Below are 20,942 nucleotides of genomic sequence, written 5' to 3' on the forward strand. Positions count from 1 at the left end.
TCAGACCCACCTGCTGATTTAGAAGAGCATTGCAGAGAGGCAGAAGGCAAATAGAGATCATCCTGGGGATATAGATACTGACCGTAGCCTTTTTGGGGAGCTACATTTTACCCCAGAACACTGCACTGGCAAGTGCCACTTTTGAATCATATCTATGGCATATTAGCCTTAGGACCCAGCCTCACCCATCAGCCTGTCAACACCAGTACTATGTTGCCTCAAGTATAGGAGAGAGTTGAGTGGAGATACAAACTGGTTCACTAACAGGATAACTGTCTTAAGACTTGCTGAGATCCCAGCTACCTGGGACATGGACTCATCACCAGAAGTCCCAGGACCTGGCCCTGTCCTCCAGGGGGCCCAGGGTGTGGAATCACCTACTAGGAAACTCTGGGCCACAGTCCACCCTCCAGCATGCTGATACCAGGTCCAGCCCCCAGGCCTATAGCAAGACACTCCGGGACCCAGCAACCAGTGGGTCACCATTAGATATATATATATAGACAGATATGGCCACAACATAGGAGCACCTGAATACAAAATGCAAGTATTAACAGACATAGAAAGAGAAGTTGACAGCAAACAACCATATTAGTGTACTTTAAAATTCCACATACATTAATAGACACATCTGCTGCTGCTGCTAAGTTGCTTCAGTCGTGTCTGACTCTGTGCAACCCCATAGACAGCAGCCCACCAGGCTCCCCCGTCCCTGGGATTCTCCAGGCAAGAATACTGGAGTGGGTTGCCATTTAAAGCTCCTAGAGGAGAACATAGGCAAAACACTCTCCAACATAAATCACAGCAGGATCCTCTATGATCCACCTCCCAGAATTCTGGAAATAAAAGCAAAAATAAACAAATGGGATCTAATTAAAATTAAAAGCTTCTGCACAACAGAAGAAAATATAAGCAAGGTGAAAAGACAGCCTTCTGAATGGGAGAAAATAATAGCAAATGAAGCAACTGACAAACAACTAATCTCAAAAATATACAAGCAACTTATGCAGCTCAACTCCAGAAAAATAAACGACCAAATCAAAAAATGGGCCAAAGAACTAAATAGACATTTCTCCAAAGAAGACATACGGATGGCTAACAAACACATGAGAAGATGCTCAACATCACTTATTATTAGAGAAATGCAAATCAAAACCACAATGAGGTACCACTTCACACCAGTCAGAATGGCTGCGATCCAAAAATCTGCAAGCAATAAATGCTGGAGAGGGTGTGGAGAAAAGGGAACCCTCCTACACTGTTGGTGGGAATGCAAACTAGTACAACCACTATGGAAAACAGTGTGGAGATTCCTTTAAAAATTGCAAATAGAACTGCCATATGACCCAGCAATCCCACTGCTGGGCATACACACCGCGGAAACCAGAATTGAAAGAGACACATGTACCCCAATGTTCATCGCAGCACTGTTTATAATAGCCAGGACATGGAAACAACCTAGATGTCCATCAGCAGATGAATGGATAAAAAAGCTGTGGTACCTATACACAATGGAGTATTACTCAACTGTTAAAAAGAATACATTTGAATCTGTTCTTTTGAGATGGATGAAACTGGAGCCGACTATCCAGAGTGAAGTAAGCCAGAAAGAAAAACACCAATACAGTATACTAACACATATATATGGAATTTAGAAAGATGGCAATGATGACCCTGTATGCAAGACAACAAAAAAGACACAGATGTGTATAGCGGACTTTTGGACTCAGAGGGAGAGGGAGAGGGTGGGATGATTTGGGAGAATGGCATTGAAATATGTATACTATCATGTAAGAATCAAATCACCAGTCTATGTCTGATGCAGGATACAGCATGCTTGGTGCTGGTGCACGGGGATGACACAGAGGGATGTTGTGGGGAGGGAGGTGGGAGGGGGGTTCATGTTTGGGATCGCATGTACACCCGTGGTGGATTCATGTCAATGTATGGCAAAACCAATACAGTATTGTAAAGTAAAATAAAGTAAAAATAAAAATTAAAAAACAAAAAGAAAGTGAAAAGTGAAAGTGAAGTTGCTCAGTCGTGTCCGACTCTTCGTGACCCCATGGACTGCAGCCCACCAGGCTCCTCCATCCATGGGATTTTCCAGGCAAGAGTACTGGAGTGGGGTGCCATTGCCTTCTCTGAATAGACACATCATTCAGATAGAAAATAAGTAAAGGAACACTGGCCTTAAACAACACTTCAGATCACTTAGATTTAATCGATATACATAGACCATTCCATCCAAAAGCAGCAGTATACACATTCTTTTCAAGGGAACATGGAACGTCCGCCAGGATAGATCACATGTAAGGCCACAAAACAAGTCGCAGCAAATTTAAGAAGACTGAGATCATATCAAGCACATTTTCCAACCATGATGTTATGAAACCAAAATTCAACTACAAAGAAAAAAACTGCAAAAACACAAACACATGGAGGCTAACCAGTGTACAACAAACAACCAATGAGTCACTGAAGAAATCAAAAAGGAAATTAAGAATACTTGGAAACAAATGAAAATGAAAACTCAATAATCCAAAATCTGTGGGAAACAACAAAAGCAGTTCTAAGAAGGAGGTTTATAGCAGTACAAGTGTACATCCAGAAATAAGAGAAATCTCAAATAAATAACCTAACCTTATACCAAAAGTAAATAAAAGAATATATGAAATCCAAGACAGTATACAGAAAAAAATACAAACAAGAGCTGAAATATAAAAGCTAAATGAAATGAAGAACTATTTTTTTGAAAAGATAAAGAAAATTGATACACCTCAATTTTCTGAAACTTCATCCAGATTTATCTGGAGAAAAAGAGAGACAGTCAAGATAAATCAGAAATGAAACAGAGAAGGCACAACCAACACCACAAAAATGTAAAGGATCATAAAATCTTATTGTGAACAACAATAAACCAAAAAATGAACAAGTAGCAGACATGGACAGATTCCTAGAAATGCACAATCTCCCAAAGCTGAACCAGGAAGAAATAGAAAATAGCAACAGTCTAATTATTGTAATGGAGTTCAGTTAGTATAAAAAGATTCAACAAAAAATGAAAAACAACAAAAACATTGAGACCAAAAGTCGTGAAAGTTAATATAAACTCACTGCATGTGACATGGATGGGCAAAATCATGATTAACTCGGTGGATTAAGAAGCAACTGCCCCCAAGAGTCTTATTTCAATTAAACCCAAATATTCAGGGTTAGCATAAGAAGACTCTGAAACTATGAGGAAAGCAGTAATTCCCATAATGGAAGCTTGGGGCCGGGCGGACTGGGCTGGGGTAAGTTTGATGATGTGGTCAGAATGCTTCCTCTTTGAGACTCAGTTCTCAGCATCAAGTCGCCACCATCACTGTGCTCTTAGGCTCAGCTTTACCTCCCCTCCACCCCCACCACTAGCCTTGGAGGACCCCAGTGTCCCATTTGAAGATCTACATGACATGCAATCCGACACTATATGACACCACATTTTTCTCCAGACACCAACACCTAGTCAGAAGACTTCCGGTCGGCACAGCTCCATCTCTGAAAAGCTGAGTCTATCACTCCTTTCTCCGACCGCAGAGAGCCCAAATTCTCTATCCAGCATTGTCCCACTTCCACTTACTTTATCTGACCTCTCTGAAACTTCTGTTTCCTTTGGGTGTCAGGTCCCCTGTGATCACACCTCAATCTCTTCCAAGACAAAACTGCTAAGGATTATCAGTCAATAAATGCCGGTGGCCAGTTCTCTCACCCTTCAGTTGAACACCTCAATGAAAAAATCCCTGATGGGTGGATTCACAGCTCAAGTTCTCTGCTTCTACTCCTCTGGATAAAATTTCACACAGTTATAACAGTACCTTTACAAAGGACAATCATGGTTGAGCCACACCATTTCTTATCAACCTATTATTGCCATTACCTCTGCCTCTCATTCCTCTCAAAGACTATTATAAACTTTTACTACACTACTGGACATACTTTAACAACTTCTCTCACCAAAGATTGCTAGAAGGAGCTTGAAAGTTAGAAATCTTTAGAAAGATCAGTAGATAAGAAAGAACCTGGAAGTAAGTCGTTTTAAAAAAATATATTTCACTAGGGAATTCTCTGGTGGCCCAGTGGTTTGGATTCCAAGCATTCACTGCCAAGGGCTTGAGTTCAATCCCTGGCGGGTGAACTAGAATCCCACAAGATGCGTGGCAAGGCATAAACATTTTTCTTAATTTCTTTCATTAAAAATAATATGTTCCACTTGAAACACTGATTGAATAAAGGCAGCAGTACACACCTGAGATAATGGTTTCCTGTTGGCACAGTTGATGCCCCCAATGAACACCATGTTGGGCATGATCGGCCGCGGGTAGTCCATCACAAAGTCTCCTCTGAACAGCCACACAGATGCAGAGCCAAAAATCTCCCCCAGCGACACGTCTCTCTGAAGCAGCTCAGAGGCCATATGTGCATAAGGAGTGAAAGAAAAATGGCAAAGGTACTTCAGGGCCAGAGGGTAGAGCATGTTCTTGACCCTCTGGAAGAATGTCATGTGGTCTGAATTGCTTGTTAACAATGTAGGAACATAAGAGAAAGGGTTTGGGCACGCTGTGCCCTCAGTATCTAAGTCACAGGGAAGGAAACGCAAGAAAAACACAGCAGGAATGGACAGGTACTTAGCCAGCACTGCCCCGCAGGGGTAAACAGGGTCCGTTAAAACCACATCGAAGGAACTGGCATTCAGGTCTCTGATCAGGTCCTTGTTATGCAACAGTGCCTCACAAGACCTTGCAAAGACCACAGATGCATTTTTTGTAGCTTCAGCAGTTTTCCAAAACAGTGTTAGAAAATTCACTCTTTCAAAAAACAGATTAAATCGGCCCATCAGGAAGTAATTAAAATCGTCCTGGGTGTAAGGAATGGCGTAGGTTTTCTTGATGAAAAAGTCCTCTGCCTTGACGCGCACATTGACCTCCGGAGCAACGACCACTGCTTGATGACCTCTGGCGTGGAGCTCCTGCACGGCCTCCCGCATGCTGAGCCAGTGGCTGCCCTCCATGGGGACCACCAGCACCTTCCCAGCCTCGGCCCATCGCCCGACGCACACACAGAGCAGGAGTCCAGCCAGCACCTGCCGCCGAAGCTGCAGTCCCAGGGCCATCTCCACACAAACCAGAAGCTACTGAGTCTCTGGTAGAGCTGTGCTGCCTATATTTGTCCCCTTATCTTTATTTTATCATCAAGTCACTTAAGCAAATTGCATGTCATTGGAAGGCAGTGTGCCCTCTATACATTAATCATTATAAGGTAAGTCTATGCCTTTTTCCATCACCTCTGGTTACACCTTGTGGGAAAGATCCCTCCACCTTATCTTGGAAAAACTCCGATGACTCTGCTGCTTGCTCTGGGGGGCATTCTAGTTCACTCGCTGGCTCTTCATCCAAGACCCAGAGCAAGGCTGTGTCAGCAGGATCCCTTGGTCACCTCCGACCTCTCTGCTAATCAAGTTCTGTTGGGCTGGACTGAACTCTAAGCAGTTACCTGCGCCCCAACCCCCACCCAGATCCTCTGCTGATTTTGACCTTATCTGAGAACTCTTTAAACTCTTTTACCCCAATTCACTGGTGAATTTGGAGCACATCCAGGGAAATACATGATATTCCTAAGACAGCTTTCTCTCAGTAGGGAGGGGACACTGGCTGTCAATTTTCCTCCTGGTCCACCCTGGGACACCTACTGCAATGTTCGGGGGAGAGTCTTTTGATTGGAGCAGATGTCACATATAGAAACATCTGCAGTAGAATGGCTGTCGGCCAATTCTGTATCTACTTCATGGAATAAGAGCGACTGTAATCTAAAGTATCAGTGGGCTTAGCAATGACAATAACCCTTAGCAATGACACACTGGGGTCAGAGAGGGCCAGCCCCAAATGTCAGCTCACCCTAGGACAGGAGCGAGCACTCTCCTGGCCTCAAAGAAGGCTCTCTGGATTTCTCTTATGATGCGGATGGTGCCGATCTTCCACTACTCTGCTTAGGAACTGGAGTGTACATGAATCTGGGCCCCTGGTACACCGTATACTCTGCGTTCAGATTTTTCTCCGAGGTCATTTACAGACCTAAGTCCTAATAAGGACAGATTCTTCAGAACTGAGGGGCTCCTGAATTTGTGGGAGCCTTCTCAGGTGGGGCCTGTGCAACAGATTGTATCTTGGGCCCATGAGGTAGCCCTGCTACAGAGACTGATGCCCACGTGGACATCTCCGTATCCTGTCCACCCTGGGGATGATAAGGGCGGGCTCCCTGCGCTGCCCAGTGCTCTCTCTCACTGAGCACCCTCTTGTGCATATATCAGTTCAGATCAGTTCAGTCACTCAGTCGTGTCCAACTCTTTGCGACCCCATGAACCACAGGACACCAGGCCTCCCTGTCCATTACCAACTCCTGGAGTCCACCCAAACCCATGTCCATTGAGTTGGTGGTGCCATCCAACCATCTCATTCTCTGTCATCACCTTCTCGTGCCTTCAGTCTTTCCCAGCATCAGGGTCTTTTCAAATGAGTCAGCTCTTCGCATCAGGTAGCCAAAGTATTGGAGTTTCAGATTCAGCATCAGTCCTTCCAATGAATATTCAGGACTGATTTTCTTTAGGATTGACTAGTTGGATCTCCTAGCTGTCCAAGGGACTCTCAAGCGTCTTCTCCAACACCACAGTTGAGAAGCATCAATTCGTCAGTGCTCAACTTTCTTTATGGTACAACTCTCTCATCCATACATGACTACTCCAAATACCATAGCTTTGACTAGACAGACCTTTGTTGACAAAGTAATGTCTCTGCTTTTTAATATGCTGTCTAGGTTGATCATAGCTTTTCTTCCAAGAAGTAAGCGTCTTTTAATTTCATGGCTGCAGTCACCATCTGCAGTGATTTTGGAGCCCCCCAAAATAAAGTTTCTCACTGTTTCCACTGTTTCCCCATCCATTTGCCATGAAGTGATGGGGCTAGATGCCATGATCTTAGTTTTCTGAATGTTGAGCTTTGAGCCAACTTTTTCACTCTCTTCTTTCATTTTCATCAAGAGGCTCTTCAGTTCCTCTTTTTTTTCTATCATAAGGGTGGTGTCATCTGCATATCTTAGGTTCTTGATATTTCTCCCGGCAATCTTGATTCTAGCTTGTGCTTCATCCAGCCCAGCATTTCTCATGATGTACTCTGCACCTAAGTTAAATGAGCAGGGTGACAATATACAGCCTTGACGTACTCCTTTCCCGATTTGGAACCAGTCTGTTGTTCCATGTTCAGTCCTAACTGTTGCTTTTTGACCTGCATACAGATTTCTCAAGAGGCAGGTCAGGTGGTCTGGTATTCCCATCTCTTGAAGAGTTTTCCATGGTTTATTGTGATTCACACAATCAAAGTCTTTGGCATAGTCAATAAAGCAGAAATAGATGTTTTTCTGGAACTCTCTTGCTTTTTCAATGATCCAGCAGATGTTGGCAATTTGATCTCTGGTTCCTCTGCCTTTTCTAAAACCAGCTTGAACATCTGGAAGTTCACGGTTCACGTAATGTTGAAGCCTGGCTTGGAGAATTTTAAACATTACTTTGCTAGCGTGTGAGATGAGTGCGATTGTGCGTTAGTTTGAGCATTCTTTGGCATTGCCTTTCTTTGGAATTGGAATGAAAACTGACCTTTTCCAGTCCTGTGGCCACGGCTGAGTTTTCCAAATTTGTTGTCATATTGAATGCAGCAGTTTCACAGCATCATCTTTCAGGGTTTGAAATAGCTCAACTGGAATTCCATCGCTTCCACTAGCTTTGTTCGTAGTGATGCTTCCTAAGGCCCACTTGACTTCACATTCCAGAATGTCTGGCTCTAGGTGAGTGATCATACCATCGTGGTTATCTGGGTGATTAAGATCTTTTTTTGTATAGTTCTTCTGTGTAGTCTTGCCACCTTTTCTTAATATCTTCTTCTTCTGTTAGGTCCATACCGTTTCTGTCCTTTATTGAGCCCATCTTTGCATGAAATGTTCCCTTGGTATCTCTAATTTTCTTGAAGAGATCTTTAGTCTTTCCCATTCTATTCTTTTCCTCTATTTCTTTGCACTGATCACTGTGGAAGGCTTTCTTATCTCTCCTTGCTATTCTTTGAAACTCTGCATTCAGATGGATATATCTTTCCTTTTCTCCTTTTCCTTTAGCTTCTCTTCTTTTCTCAGTCCATGGAATTCCCCAGGCCAGAAAACTGGAGTGGGTAGCCTTTCCCTTCTCCCAGGGATCTTCCCAACCTTGGGATCAAACCCAGGTCTCCCACATTGCAGGTGGGTTCTTTACCAGCTGAGCCACTAAAAAGCCCAATCTAGCTCTGTACACCCCCACATTTTTCTCCAGACACCAACTCCTGGTCAGAAGACTTTCAGTCAGCACAGCTCCATCTCGGAAAAGCTGGATCTATTATTCCTTTCTCTGATCATAGAGAGCCCAACTTCTCTGTCCAGTATTATTTCATTTCCACTTAATTTATTTGACCTCTCTGAAACTTGTTTCCTCTGGGTGTTAGGTTTCCCGTGATCACACTTCAATCCCTTCCAAGACAAACCACTAAGAATTATCAGGTCAGTAAATATTTTTCACCAGTTCTCTCAGCCTTCATTTGAACACCTCAATGTAAAATCCCTTATGGATGGATTCATAGCTCCAGTTCTGTGCTCCTACTAAGCTGAAAAAGTTGCACAACAGTTACAACAGTACCTTTACAAGGGATAATCATGGTTGAATCACACCATTTCTTGTCAACCTGTTACTGAACGTAATCTCTGCCGCTCATTCCTCTCACAGTGAAAGGAAAGTGAAATTGGCTCGGTCATGTCCAACTGTTTGTACCCCATGGACTGTCAGGACTGTAGCCTGTAGCCTGTCCCTGGACATCTCCAGGCCAGAATACTGAAGTGGGTGGCTGTTCCCTTCTCCAGAAGGTATTCCCAACCCAAGGATCAAACCCAGGTCTCCCACATTGCAGGCAGATTCTTTACCATCTGATCCACCAGGGAAGCCCCAGAATACTAGGGTGGGTAGCTTATCCCTTCTCCATCAGATCTTCCTGACCCAGGAATCAAACTGGAGTCTCCTGCATTGCAGGTGGATTCTTTACCAGCTGAACTAATAGGGAAACCCTCTCAAAGACCATCACAAACTTTTACTACACTACTGGAGGCATTTTAACAACTTATGTCACCAAAGACTGCTAGAAGGGATTTGAAAGTTAGACTCTTTAGAAACACAGTAGATAAGAAAGAAGTTGGAAGTAAGTTGTTTCCTAAAAATATATTTCACTTGGGAATTCCCTGGTTGTCCAGTGGTTAGGACTCCAAGCGTTTACTGCCAAGGGCTTGGTTAAATCTCTGGTGGGTGAACTAGGATCCCATAAGATGTGAAGCATGGCATACAATTTTCTTTAATTTTTTCGTTGAAAATAATGTGTTCCACTTGGAACACTGATTGAACAAAAGCAGCAATACAGACCTGAGATAACGGTTTCCTGTTGCCACAGTTGAAACCCCCAATGAACACCATGTTGGGCATGATCGGCCGCGGGTAGTCCATCACAAAGTCTCCTCTGAACAGCCACACAGATGCAGAGCCAAAAATCTCCCCCAGCGACACGTCTCTCTGAAGCAGCTCAGAAGCCATACGTGCATAAGGAGTGAAAGAAAAATGGCAAAGGTACTTCAGGCTCAGAGGGTAGAGCATGTTCTTGACCCTCTGGAAGAATGTCATGTGGTCTGAATTCCTTGTTAACAACTTAGGAACATAAGAGAAAGGGTTTGGGCATGCTGTGCCCTCAACATCTAAGTCACAGGGAAGGAAACGCAAGAAAAACACAGCAGGAATGGACAGGTACTTAGCCAGCACTGCCCCGCAGGGGTAAACAGGGTCCGTTAAAACCACATCAAAGGAACTGGCATTCAGGTCTCTAATCAGGTCCTTGTTGTACAACAGTGCCTCACAAGACCTTTCAAAAGCCAAAGACAGATTTTTCGTAGCTGTCATAGTTTTCCAAAACAGTGTTAGAAAATGCACTCTTTCAAAAAACATATTAAAACTGCCCATCAGGAAGTAATTAAAATCATCCTGGGCGTACGGAATGGCATAGGTTTTCATGGTGAAAAAGTCCTCTGCCTTGATGTGAACATTGACCTCCGGAGACAGGACCACTGCCTGGTGACCTCTGGCATGAAGCTCCTGCACGGCCTCCCGGATGCTGAGCCAGTGGCTGCCCTCCATGGGGACCACCAGCACCTTCCCAGCCTCGGCCCATTGCCCGACGCACACACAGAGCAGGAGTCCAGCCAGCACCTGCCGCCAAAGCTGCAGTCCCGGGGCCATCTCCACATAAACCAGAAGAAACTGACTTTCTGATCAGGCTTTGCCTCCTATATTTGTTTCGTTTACCTTATGATTAAGTCACCTGAGCAAAATAGCATGTCATTGGAAGCGCTGAGCCCTCTGAACATTAATCATTACAAGATAAATCTATGCCCATGTTTCATCACCTCTGGTTTCACCCAAAGAAAGATCACTCCCCCTTATCTTGGAAAAACTCCTCTGACCTGCTGCTTCCTCTGGGGAGCATTCTAGTTCACTCTCTTGTTCTTCATCCAGACCCAAAGAAAGGCTGTGCCTGCGCATTCCCCTGATCACCTCCTATTTCTCTGCTAACCGTGTTCTCTGGGGCTGGACTGAATGCTGAGGAGTCACCTCTGCCCCAGCCACCACCCAGAACCTCTGCTGAATGTGACCTTATCTGAGAACTCTTTAAACTCTTTCTCCCTATTCATGGGTGAACTCAGAACACCTCCAGGGAGATATTAATACATGACATTGCTATGACAGCTTTCTCTTAGCGAATAGGGGACGCTCGCTGTCCATTTTTTCCTGTTCAACACTGAGACACCTCTTGCAATGTTCAGGGAAAAGTCTATTGGGACAGCTGTCAAACATCCAAATATCTGGAGGGATCCTTGAGGAAGAGAGCTAAAGAGTTGGTTAATTTTATTTGCACTTCATGGAATTAGAATTGCTGTTATCTAAAGTGTCAGTGATTAGATTGGTTAGTTTCTGTGATTGTGGTTTCAGTCTGTCTGCCCGCTGATGCCCTCTCTCAGTGCCTACCATCTTATTGGGGTATCTCTTAACTTGGACATGGGGTGTCTCTTCATGGCTGCTCCAGCAAAGTCCAGCCGCTGCTCCTTACCTTGGAGGTGGGGGACATGGAGAATCTCCTCTCGAGATTATCTCCAATCTAATCACATGGACCACAGCCTTGTCTAACTCAATGAAAACTAAGCTATGCCGTGTAAGTCCACCCAAGAATTGATGCTTTTTTTTCCCACAACACTACAGTTTATTTATTTTTTGTGTGTGTGTGGGTGGACACACCATCCCTTTATATCCTAAACATGAACCCCCCTCCCACCTCCCTCCCCACAACATCCCTCTGGGTCATCCCCGTGCACCAGCACCAAGCATGCTGTATCCTGCATCGGACATAGACTGGTGATTCGATTCTTACATGATAGTATACCTGTTTCAATGCCATTCTCCCAAATCATCCCACCCTCTCCCTCTCCCTCTGAGTCCAAAAGTCCGCTATACACATCTGTGTCTTTTTGGCTGTCTTGCATACAGGGTCATCATTGCCATCTTTCTAAATTCCATATATATGTGTTAGTATACTGTATTGGTGTTTTTCTTTCTGGCTTACTTCACTCTGGATAATCGGCTCCAGTTTCATCCATCTCAACAGAACTGATTCAAATGTATTCTTTTTAATGGCTGAGTAATACTCCATTGTGTATATGTACCACAGCTTTCTTATCCATTCATCTGCTGATGGACATCTAGGTTGTTTCCATGTCCTGGCTATTATAAACAGTGCTGCGATGAACATTGGGGTACATGTGTCTCTTTCAATTCTGGTTTCCTGAATTGATGCTTTTGAACTGTGGTGTTGGAGAAGACTCTTGAGAGTCCCTTGGACTGCAAGGAGATCCAACCAGTCAATCCTAAAGGAAATCAGTCCTGGATATTCACTGGAAGGACTGATGCTGAAGCTGAAACTCCAATACTTTGGCCACCTGATGCGAAGAGCTGACTCACTGGAAAAAACCCTGATGCTGGGAAAGTTTGAAGGCAGGATGAGAAGGAGATGACAGAGGATGAGATGGTTGGATGGCATCACCAACTCGATGGACATGGGTTTGGGTGGACTCTGGGAGTTGGTGATGGACAGGGAGGCCTGGTGTGCTGCAGTTCATGGGGTTGCAAAGATTTGGACACGACTGAGTGACTAAACTGAACTGAACTGAACATTCCAGGTTCCTATGCAATATTGCTCTTTACAGCATTGGACCTTGTTTCTATCTCCAGTCCCATCTACAACTGGGTGTTGTTTTTGCTTTGGCTTTATCTCTTCATTCTTTCTGGAGTTATTTCTCCACTGATCTCCAGTAGCATATTGGGTGCCTACTGACCTGTGGAGTTCATCTTTCAGTGTCCTATCATTTTGCCTTTTCATACTGTTCATGGGGTTCTCAAGGCAAGAATACTGAAGTGGTTTGCATTCCCTTCTCCAGTGGATGATATTTTGTCAGAACTCTCCACCAAGACCTGGACTGGAGGAAGCACAAGCTGGAATCTAGGTTGCTGGGAGAAATATCAATAACCTCAGATATGCAGATGACACCACCCTTATAGCAGAAAGTGAAGAACTAAAGAGCCTCTTGATGAAAGTGAAAGAGGAGAGTGAAAAAGTTGGCTTTAGAGCTCAACATTCAGAAAACTAAGATCATGGCATCTGGTCCCATCACTTCATGCGAAATAGATGGGGAAACAGTGAAAACAGTGAGTGACTTTATTTTTCTGGGCTCCAAAATCACTGCAGATGGTGACTGCAGCCATGAAATTAAAAGACGCTTACTCCTAGGAAGGAAAGTTATGACCAACCTAGACAGCATATTAAAAAGCAGACACATTACTTTGTCAGCCAAGGTCCATCTAGTCAAGGCTATGGTTTTTCCAGTGGTCATGTATTGATGTGAGAGTTGGACTATAAAGAAAGCTGAGCACAGAAGAATTGATGCTTTTGAACTCTGATGTTGGAGAAGACTCTTGAGAGTCTGCAAGGAGATCCAACCAGTCCAGCCTAAAGGAGATCAGTCCTGGGTGTTCATTGGAAGGACTGATGTTGAAGCTGAAACTCCAATACTTTGGCCACCTGATAAGAACTGACTCACTAAGAACTCAGTGACCCCTATTAATTGTCTGGCTCTTAACTGCATGTCATTAAGGTTATGGGACAACTTTCTGGCTTCTCTCACTGTGATCAGCTGCCCTATGTTTGGCACTCAACCTACATGGATACTATGAACCAACTGAGGGTACACGGTGCACTTACAGGATTGGCAAGGGGTGTGGTGTTTTCTCTGCTACAGTTAGAAATATACATCTAGACTAGAATGAAATAACTGAAGATGCATACAGCCTCATGCATAGGGAGATTTAACACTCTGACATTCTTGATTTTGCCCCCAAATTAAGCTATAGATGTAATGGCAGATCAAGCAAAATGTCACCAGGATTTCTATTATGAACAAAAATATATATATATATTTTTAATTCACCTAAAAGCATTTCTCTGGTAGCTCCGATGGTAAAGAATCTACCTGCAATGCAGAGACTCAGGTTCCTAGGGTCAGGAAGATCCCCTGGAGAAGGGAATGGCTATGCACTCCAGTATTCTTGCCTGGGAAATCCCATGGACAGAGAAGTCTGTTGGGCTACAGTCCTTTGAGTAGACACAACTTAGACACACTTAGCTCTAAACAACAAGAGTCAGACACAACTTAGCTCTAAACAACAAGAACAAAAAGCATTTCTGGCTTCTGATAGGAGTAGCTCCTATCATATCAATATTCCCATACATATTTGCCGCACAACTTTTAAATAAATTTTTCAAATTAAAAAAGATAGACTTCACATATATGGTCAAGTTATTTTTTGCAAGGGTGCAAAGAATATTCAAAAGGGACAGTCCTTTCAGCAAATGGTGCCAGGAAAACTGAATGTCCAAATGTAGACAATGAATTTGGACTCTTACAAATGCCATATAAAAGTTCGGCTCAGTTTGGATCAAAGACATAAATGTAAGACCTAAACCAATAAACCTCTCGCATTTCACGAAGATTTCTTGAAAATTACACCAAAGCATAGTTAATGAAAAGTTAACAAATTAGACTTCATGAAAAAATTTTAAGTGTGTGCATCAAAAGATATTATCAACAGAGTAAAAAGGCAAACCATAGAATGGAAGAAAATATTTATGTTTGATCCCTGGGTTGGGAAGATCCCTTGGAGAAGGGAAAAACTACCCACTCCAGTATTCTGGCCTGGAGAATTCCATGGACTATATAGTCTATGGGGTCGCAAAGAGTCGGACACGAAATATATCTGATAAGGGATTAATATCCAGAACATACAGAGAACGCCTATAAGTCAACAACAGAAGACCTGACTCAAAAAAGGACAAAGGACTTAGACATGGGTTATATGTGCAAATGACCAATGAGCAATGAAAGATGCTCAACAGCATTAATCATTAGGGAAATGAAAATCAAAACTTCAACAAGATGTCGGGTCACACCCATTAGGATAGCTATCATAAAAATAAAAGAAAGAAGAAAGATAACAAGCCTTGGAGAGGATGTGAAGAAATTGAACCCCTCAGGTACTGTTGCTGAAAATATAAAATGGTGTAGCCGCTGTGGAAAACAGGATGAAAGTTCCTCAAAAAATTGAAAAAAAAAAAAAACAACAGATGATCCAACCATTGCACTTGTGGGTATATACCCAAAAGAATTGAAAGCAGAGTCTCAAAGACGTATTTGTACAGCCATGTTCATAGCAGCATTATTCACAATACCCAGAAGATGAAAGCAACCCATGTTCACTGGCAGATGAACAGATAGATAAGCAAACTGTGGTTTGTCTATACAATGGATTATTATTCCGTCTAAAAAAGAAAGGAAATTTGAACAACATATACACAACACGAATAAACCCAGAGGCCAGCCTGCTAAGTGAAATACTAAGTATCGAAAAGAAAAATACTGTATGATTCTACTAATATGAGGAACCTAGAGTACTCAGATTCATAGAAACAGAAAGTAAAGTGGTGGTTCCCAAGAATTACAGAGTGAGGGAAGTGGGGAGATATTTAAGGGGTACAGAGTTTCAGTTGTTCATAATGAAGCATTCTGGAGATTGGCTGCACAGTACTGTGTGTATAATTAACACTATTAAACTGTACACATACAATGGTCAAGATAGTAAATCATGCTGGGGTATTGTGCCACAATTAAATATTTTGGACAGGCAAACTTTATGAATAAAACACAATGGTCAAAACTTTGTGTGCCAATCTAGTAGCCATATTTTTAAAGTGAAAACTATAAAAAATTCTAAACATAAATTGAAAAAATTCAGTTAAATTAAGAAATATTTTAAGACATCATTTTCAGAATTAGGGATGTTGGGTTTTCTAACAAAAAATGAAAATATACATCTTTTGGTTTATCTCCGTAATGTTTACAAATGGTGATCATATGCTGTTATTGTAGCCACTAGCTACACGTGACTATTGAGCACTTGAAATATGTAGAGTATAAATTGATAAGTCTGTAAGTTAAACTATACACCAGATTCTGAAGACTTTGTATGAAATTTTAAAATGTAAAGTATCTCATTAATTAATTTACACTGAGAGAAGTGGCCAAGATATCAGACTGGGGAGACCTTGAGATCACTTCCTCCCTCAGGCACACCAATGTTACAATTTACAGGATAAGCATTGATGAGAAAGACCTGAAGACTAGCTGAAGAATCTTTCACAACTAAATATGTAAAGATGGAATGACAACAAGATGTGTAAGAGAGGTGGAGACATGGTATAATCAAGACCCACACCCCTGGGCAAACAGTCCACAAATGTGGGATAATTACAACTGCAGACCTTCTGCCTAAGAAGTGAGGGATATGACCCCACATTGGGGTCCCAGCATGAGGGTCCAGAACCAGGAAGAGGAGCTTCCTGGTTGGGTTGGGTTGGGTTGAATGTTGGGTTGGGAAGGTCAGTGGGGCTTCCTTTTAGGAGAGCCAGGAGCCATAGGGCATAGAGTCTCCACTCTCAAATGCATGCGCGCTTAGTCACTTCAGTCATGTCCAACTCTCTGCAACCCCATGGACCACGGCCAGCCAGGCCCCTCTGTCCATGGGCTCTCCAGGCAAGAACAATGGAGTGGGTTGCCATTTCCTTCTCCAATGATAAAGTATGAAGTGAGTGAAGCGAGTGAAGTGAAGTCGCTCAGTTGTGTCCGACCCTTTGCAACCCCATGGACTGCAGGCTACCAGGCTCCTCCATCCATGGGACTCTCCAGGCAAGAGTACTGGAGTGGGTTGCTATTTCCTTCTCCACCACTCTCAAAGGGTACACACAAAATCTCACACACTTTAGGATGTAGGGAAGACGTAATCTAAAGGAACCTGGGTCAGGCCCACCTGCTGATATTGAAGAACCTTCCAGAAAGGCAAAAGACAAACAGAGATCATCTTGGGATATAGACATGAGCAGCGGCAATTCTGGAGAGCTTCATTCTTCCACAATGATACTGTACCAGCAAGTGCTGTTTGGATCATCCCTCTACGTTATTAACATTGGGACGCAGCCTCACCCATCAGTTAGTCAGCACTAGTACTAGGATACTCCAGGTCAAGTAGCTAGTTGAGTGGAGACACAGAGTCATCCACTAGTAGGGCAGCTGCATTAACCCTCTGAGAACAGGCCACCTGGGACCTGGCCCCATCCACCAGAAGGCCCAGGACCAGGCCCTGTGCACCACAGTGCCAAGGAGCTGGACTTACCTACCAGTGCACCAGCACGAGCCCAGGACACCCCCGGACCTCACCCCACCCTCCAGCAGACTGACACCAGCTCCAGGAAACTTGGGCTCTACAGACAGGGACTCCAGGACCCAGATTAACCTACCAGTGGGCCACCATTAGATATATGCAGACATATCTGGCCCCAACATAGGAGCACTTAAATACAAATAGCAAGTATTAGCAGACATAAAAAGACAAGATGACAGTAAGCAACAATATTGGGGTGATTTAAAATCTCACATACATCAATGGACACAGCATTCAGACAGAAAACCAATACGGAAACACTGGTCCTAAACAACACATTAGACCAGCCAGGCTGAATAGATATATACACAAGACATTCCATCCAAGAGCAGCAAAATACACATTCTTTTCAAGTGTACATGGTATATCTGTCTTGATAAATCACACAAATCAAGTGTTACTAAACTTAAGAATACTGAAATCATATCAAACACCTTTTCCAACCATGATGTTATGAAACTAAAACTGAACTACAAAAAAAAAAAAAGCTGCAAAAACACATAGAGGCAAAACAATGTGTTACAGTCAATGGGTCATTGAAGAAATTAAACAAATACCTCAAGACAAATAAAAATGAAAATATGACAATCCAAAATCTATGGGAAACAGTAAAAGTAGTTCTAAAAGGAATGTTTTTAGGCATACAAGCATCGCTCATGAAATAAGAAAAATCTGAAATAACCTAAAATTACACCCAAAGTAACTAAAAAGAATAACCAAAATCCAGAAGTAATATAAAGAAAAAAAATCATAAAGCTTAAGCCAGAAATTTAAAAGATCAATGACACAAAGAACTAATTATTTGAGAAAAATAAAATTGATAAACTTTCAGTCAGAGTCATCAAGAAGAAAGGAAGTCCAGGTAAATAAAAGCCAAAATGAGAAAGGTGAAGTCTCAACAAACACACAAAACATATAAAGGATCATAAGAGATTACTGTGAACAGTTATATGCCAATAAAGTGAAAAATTAGAAGACATGGACAGATTCTTAGAAAAGGACTACATCCCAAACTGAACCAGGAAGAAATAGAAAATATTAACAAACCAATTACCAGTAATGAAGTTGAATAAGCAATAAAAAGATTTCCCACAATTGAATACAAAAGCTATGAGACCTAAAGTCATGGAAGTTAATATAAATTAAGTACATGAGACACAAGTCAGCAAAAAAAAAAAAAAAAAAACAGCTAACTCAGTGGATTAAGAAACAAATCCTGCCCCCAAGAGTCCTATTTCAATTAAACCCAAATATCCAGAGTTAACATGAGAAGACTGTGAAACGGTGAGGAAAGCCGTAGTTCGCATCATGGAAACTTGGGGTGGAGTGGTCAGGGCTGGGGCAGATTTGGTGATGTGGTCAAATCTTTCCACTCTGAGACTCAGTTCTCAGCATCACTGCCCCCACCTTCACTGCATTCATAGGCTCAGTTTACCTCCTTCCAGCCCCCACCACTACCTTTGGATGACCTCAGTGTCCCACCTTGAAGACCTACATGACACCCAATCCAACCCCGTACATCACCCCATTTTACTCCAGACACCAAGTCCTGGTCAGCACAGCTCCATCTCTGAGAAGTTGGGCTCAATTATTCCTTTCTCTGATCACGGAGACCCCGACTTCTCTTTCCAGTATTATCTCACTTCCACTTACTCTACCTCTCTGAAATTTCAGATTCCTTATGGTGTTCAGGTTTCCTGCAACCACAGTCCTTTCCAAGACAAAACCACTATCAGTTCAACAAATGCCATCTGCTGTTCTTTCCTCCTTCTATGGAACACCCTCAGGCAAAAACTCCTGATGGATGGATTCTCAGCTCAACAAACATGCTCCTACTCAGCTGGAGAAAATCGGACAATGGTTACAACAGTGCCTTCACAAAAGGGCAATCACAGTTGAATAACAAACAGGATCGCTTATCAGTCCTATTGCAGACCCTCATCCCTGACTGTCACTCCTCTCAAAGACCATCACGACCTTTACTACACTACTGCAAGCACTTTAACGATCCACCGCAACAGAGGCTGTTAGAAGGAGAATGTGAGGTAGGAACTTCTAGAAAGATCAATATACATTAAGCACCTGGAAGTAAGACTTTTATAAAAAGTATGTTTCACTTGGGAACTCCCAGCAGCATGCCCTCAAAATCTAAGCCACACAGAGGGAACACAATAAATAAATAAATACAGCAGAAATCAACGGGTACTTAGCCAGCCCCTGCGAGGAAGACAGCTAATCAACCAGTTCAGGAAGGACTGATGTTGAAGCTGAAACTCCAATATTTGGCCACCTGATGTGAAGAAATGATTCATTGAAAAAGACCCTGATGCTGGGAAAGATTGAGGGCAGGAGGAGATGGGGGTGACAGAGCATGAGATGGTTGGATGGCATCACTGACCTGATGGACACGAGTTTGAGTAAGCTCCGGGAGTTCGTGATGGACAGGGAGGCCAGGCCTGCTGCAGTCTGTGGGGTCGCAAAGAGTCAGACATGGCTGAGCGAGTGAACTGAACTGAACAGCTGAGCGTGTTGTCTAGCACTGCTCATACGCCTCAGGAGGTACTTGCTTGGTCCCGGGCTACTTTGTGCAGTGTGCCTGAGTTCCACCTAAAGAGCTATGGCATTACTACTACCTCACGGCTGTGTCCGTTGAGTCAGCCACGAGACAAGAGAATATAGCGTGTCTGCTGCTACGGCTGCTGTGCCAGCCAGAAGAGAAGAAATGCGCCTGCAGTTTCCACGGCTCCTTGAGTCTTATTCCAGCCTCTTAGCTGGCGCCTTGCCTACCACGGGTTCAACAAACATTGCGCAAGTGGGATACAGCGGAACAGCTGTTGCTGTGAACTGGATCGGCAAGACAGCCCGGCTGCGGTACGTAAGGTCCCTTAAAACTGAATCAAAGGGACTGGCATTCGCGTGCCTGATCAGGTCTTTGGAATACAACAATCCCTCAAAAGACCTTACAGAGAGCAAACAAACAGTCGTTACAGACACCATAGCTCCCAGAAACAGTGCTAGCAAACATCATCTTTCAAAAAGCAGATGAATATGACCCCTCATGATAGAATCATATTCTTCCTGTGTGTCAGGAATCGCATAGATTTTCCTGGTGAAAAAGCGCTCTGCCTGGGTGTGTATATTCACCTGCAGAGGAACAGCCACTGCTCGGTGGCCTTGGGCCTGGAGCTCTTTAACGGCCTCCCTGCATGCTAAGCAAGTGGCTGCCCTGCATGGGGACCACCAGCATATTCTCAGACTCGGTCCATCACTTGATGCTCAGACAGAGCAGGAGTCCAGCCAGCACCTGCCACGGAAGCTGCAGTCCCAGGGCCACCTCCACACAAACCAGAAGCTACTGAGTCTCTGGCCAAGCTATGCCACCCATGTTTGATCCCTTTATCTTATCATCAGGTCACTTAAGCAAAATGGCGTGGCACTGGAGGGCAGTTTGCCGTCTCTATATTAATCATTACAAGATAAGTCCATGCCTGGGTTTCATTACCTCTGATTTCACCCCAGGAAAGTCCCTTCCTCCCTCATCTTGGAAAATCTCCTCTGACTCTGCTGCTCCTGGTAGGAAACATTCTAGGTACTGAAATATCTGTCATCCAATTCCCAAAGCAAGGCTGCATGGGCACAGTCCCTTTGATCAACTTCTGCCTCTCTGCTAATCACGCTCTACAGGCCTGGACTGAACTCTCAGAAGTCACTCTGTCCCAGTCCCCACCCAGAAAAATTTTATATTGAGGAAACTGGCCAAGATGTTGGACTGGGAAGACCTTGGGTTCACTTGCTCTAACAGGCTCACCAATATTACAACTTACAGAGCAAATACTGATGTGAAACACCAAAGACTAGCTAAAAAGATCTTCCACAACTAACTATATAAAGAAGGAACCACAAGAAGATTTGTAGAGACTCT

At 43.4% G+C, this 20,942-nt stretch overlaps 1 protein-coding gene and 1 pseudogene across 4 annotated transcripts in view; both read right to left on the minus strand.

Moving 5' to 3' along the window:
- LOC138437624 (UDP-glucuronosyltransferase 1A1-like) overlaps window positions 1-20,942 on the minus strand; it is a 131,814-nt gene that overhangs the window by 58,356 nt on the left and 52,516 nt on the right. Inside the window, exon 1 of one of the 4 annotated variants that reach the window (XM_069585263.1) lies at window positions 9,518-10,420. The exons of the other annotated variants lie outside the window; for them this stretch is intronic. Within the exon in view, the coding sequence (XP_069441364.1) occupies window positions 9,518-10,381 (864 nt within the window). The 5' untranslated portion in view covers window positions 10,382-10,420. Of the gene's footprint in view, window positions 1-9,517; window positions 10,421-20,942 lie in introns of those variants that run through there. 4 annotated transcript variants of the gene reach the window in all.
- Window positions 2,754-6,816, minus strand: LOC138437670 (UDP-glucuronosyltransferase 1A3 pseudogene; annotated as a pseudogene).

Source organism: Ovis canadensis, chromosome 1 (assembly GCF_042477335.2).
Source record: "Ovis canadensis isolate MfBH-ARS-UI-01 breed Bighorn chromosome 1, ARS-UI_OviCan_v2, whole genome shotgun sequence".
Lineage (NCBI taxonomy): Eukaryota > Metazoa > Chordata > Mammalia > Artiodactyla > Bovidae > Ovis > Ovis canadensis.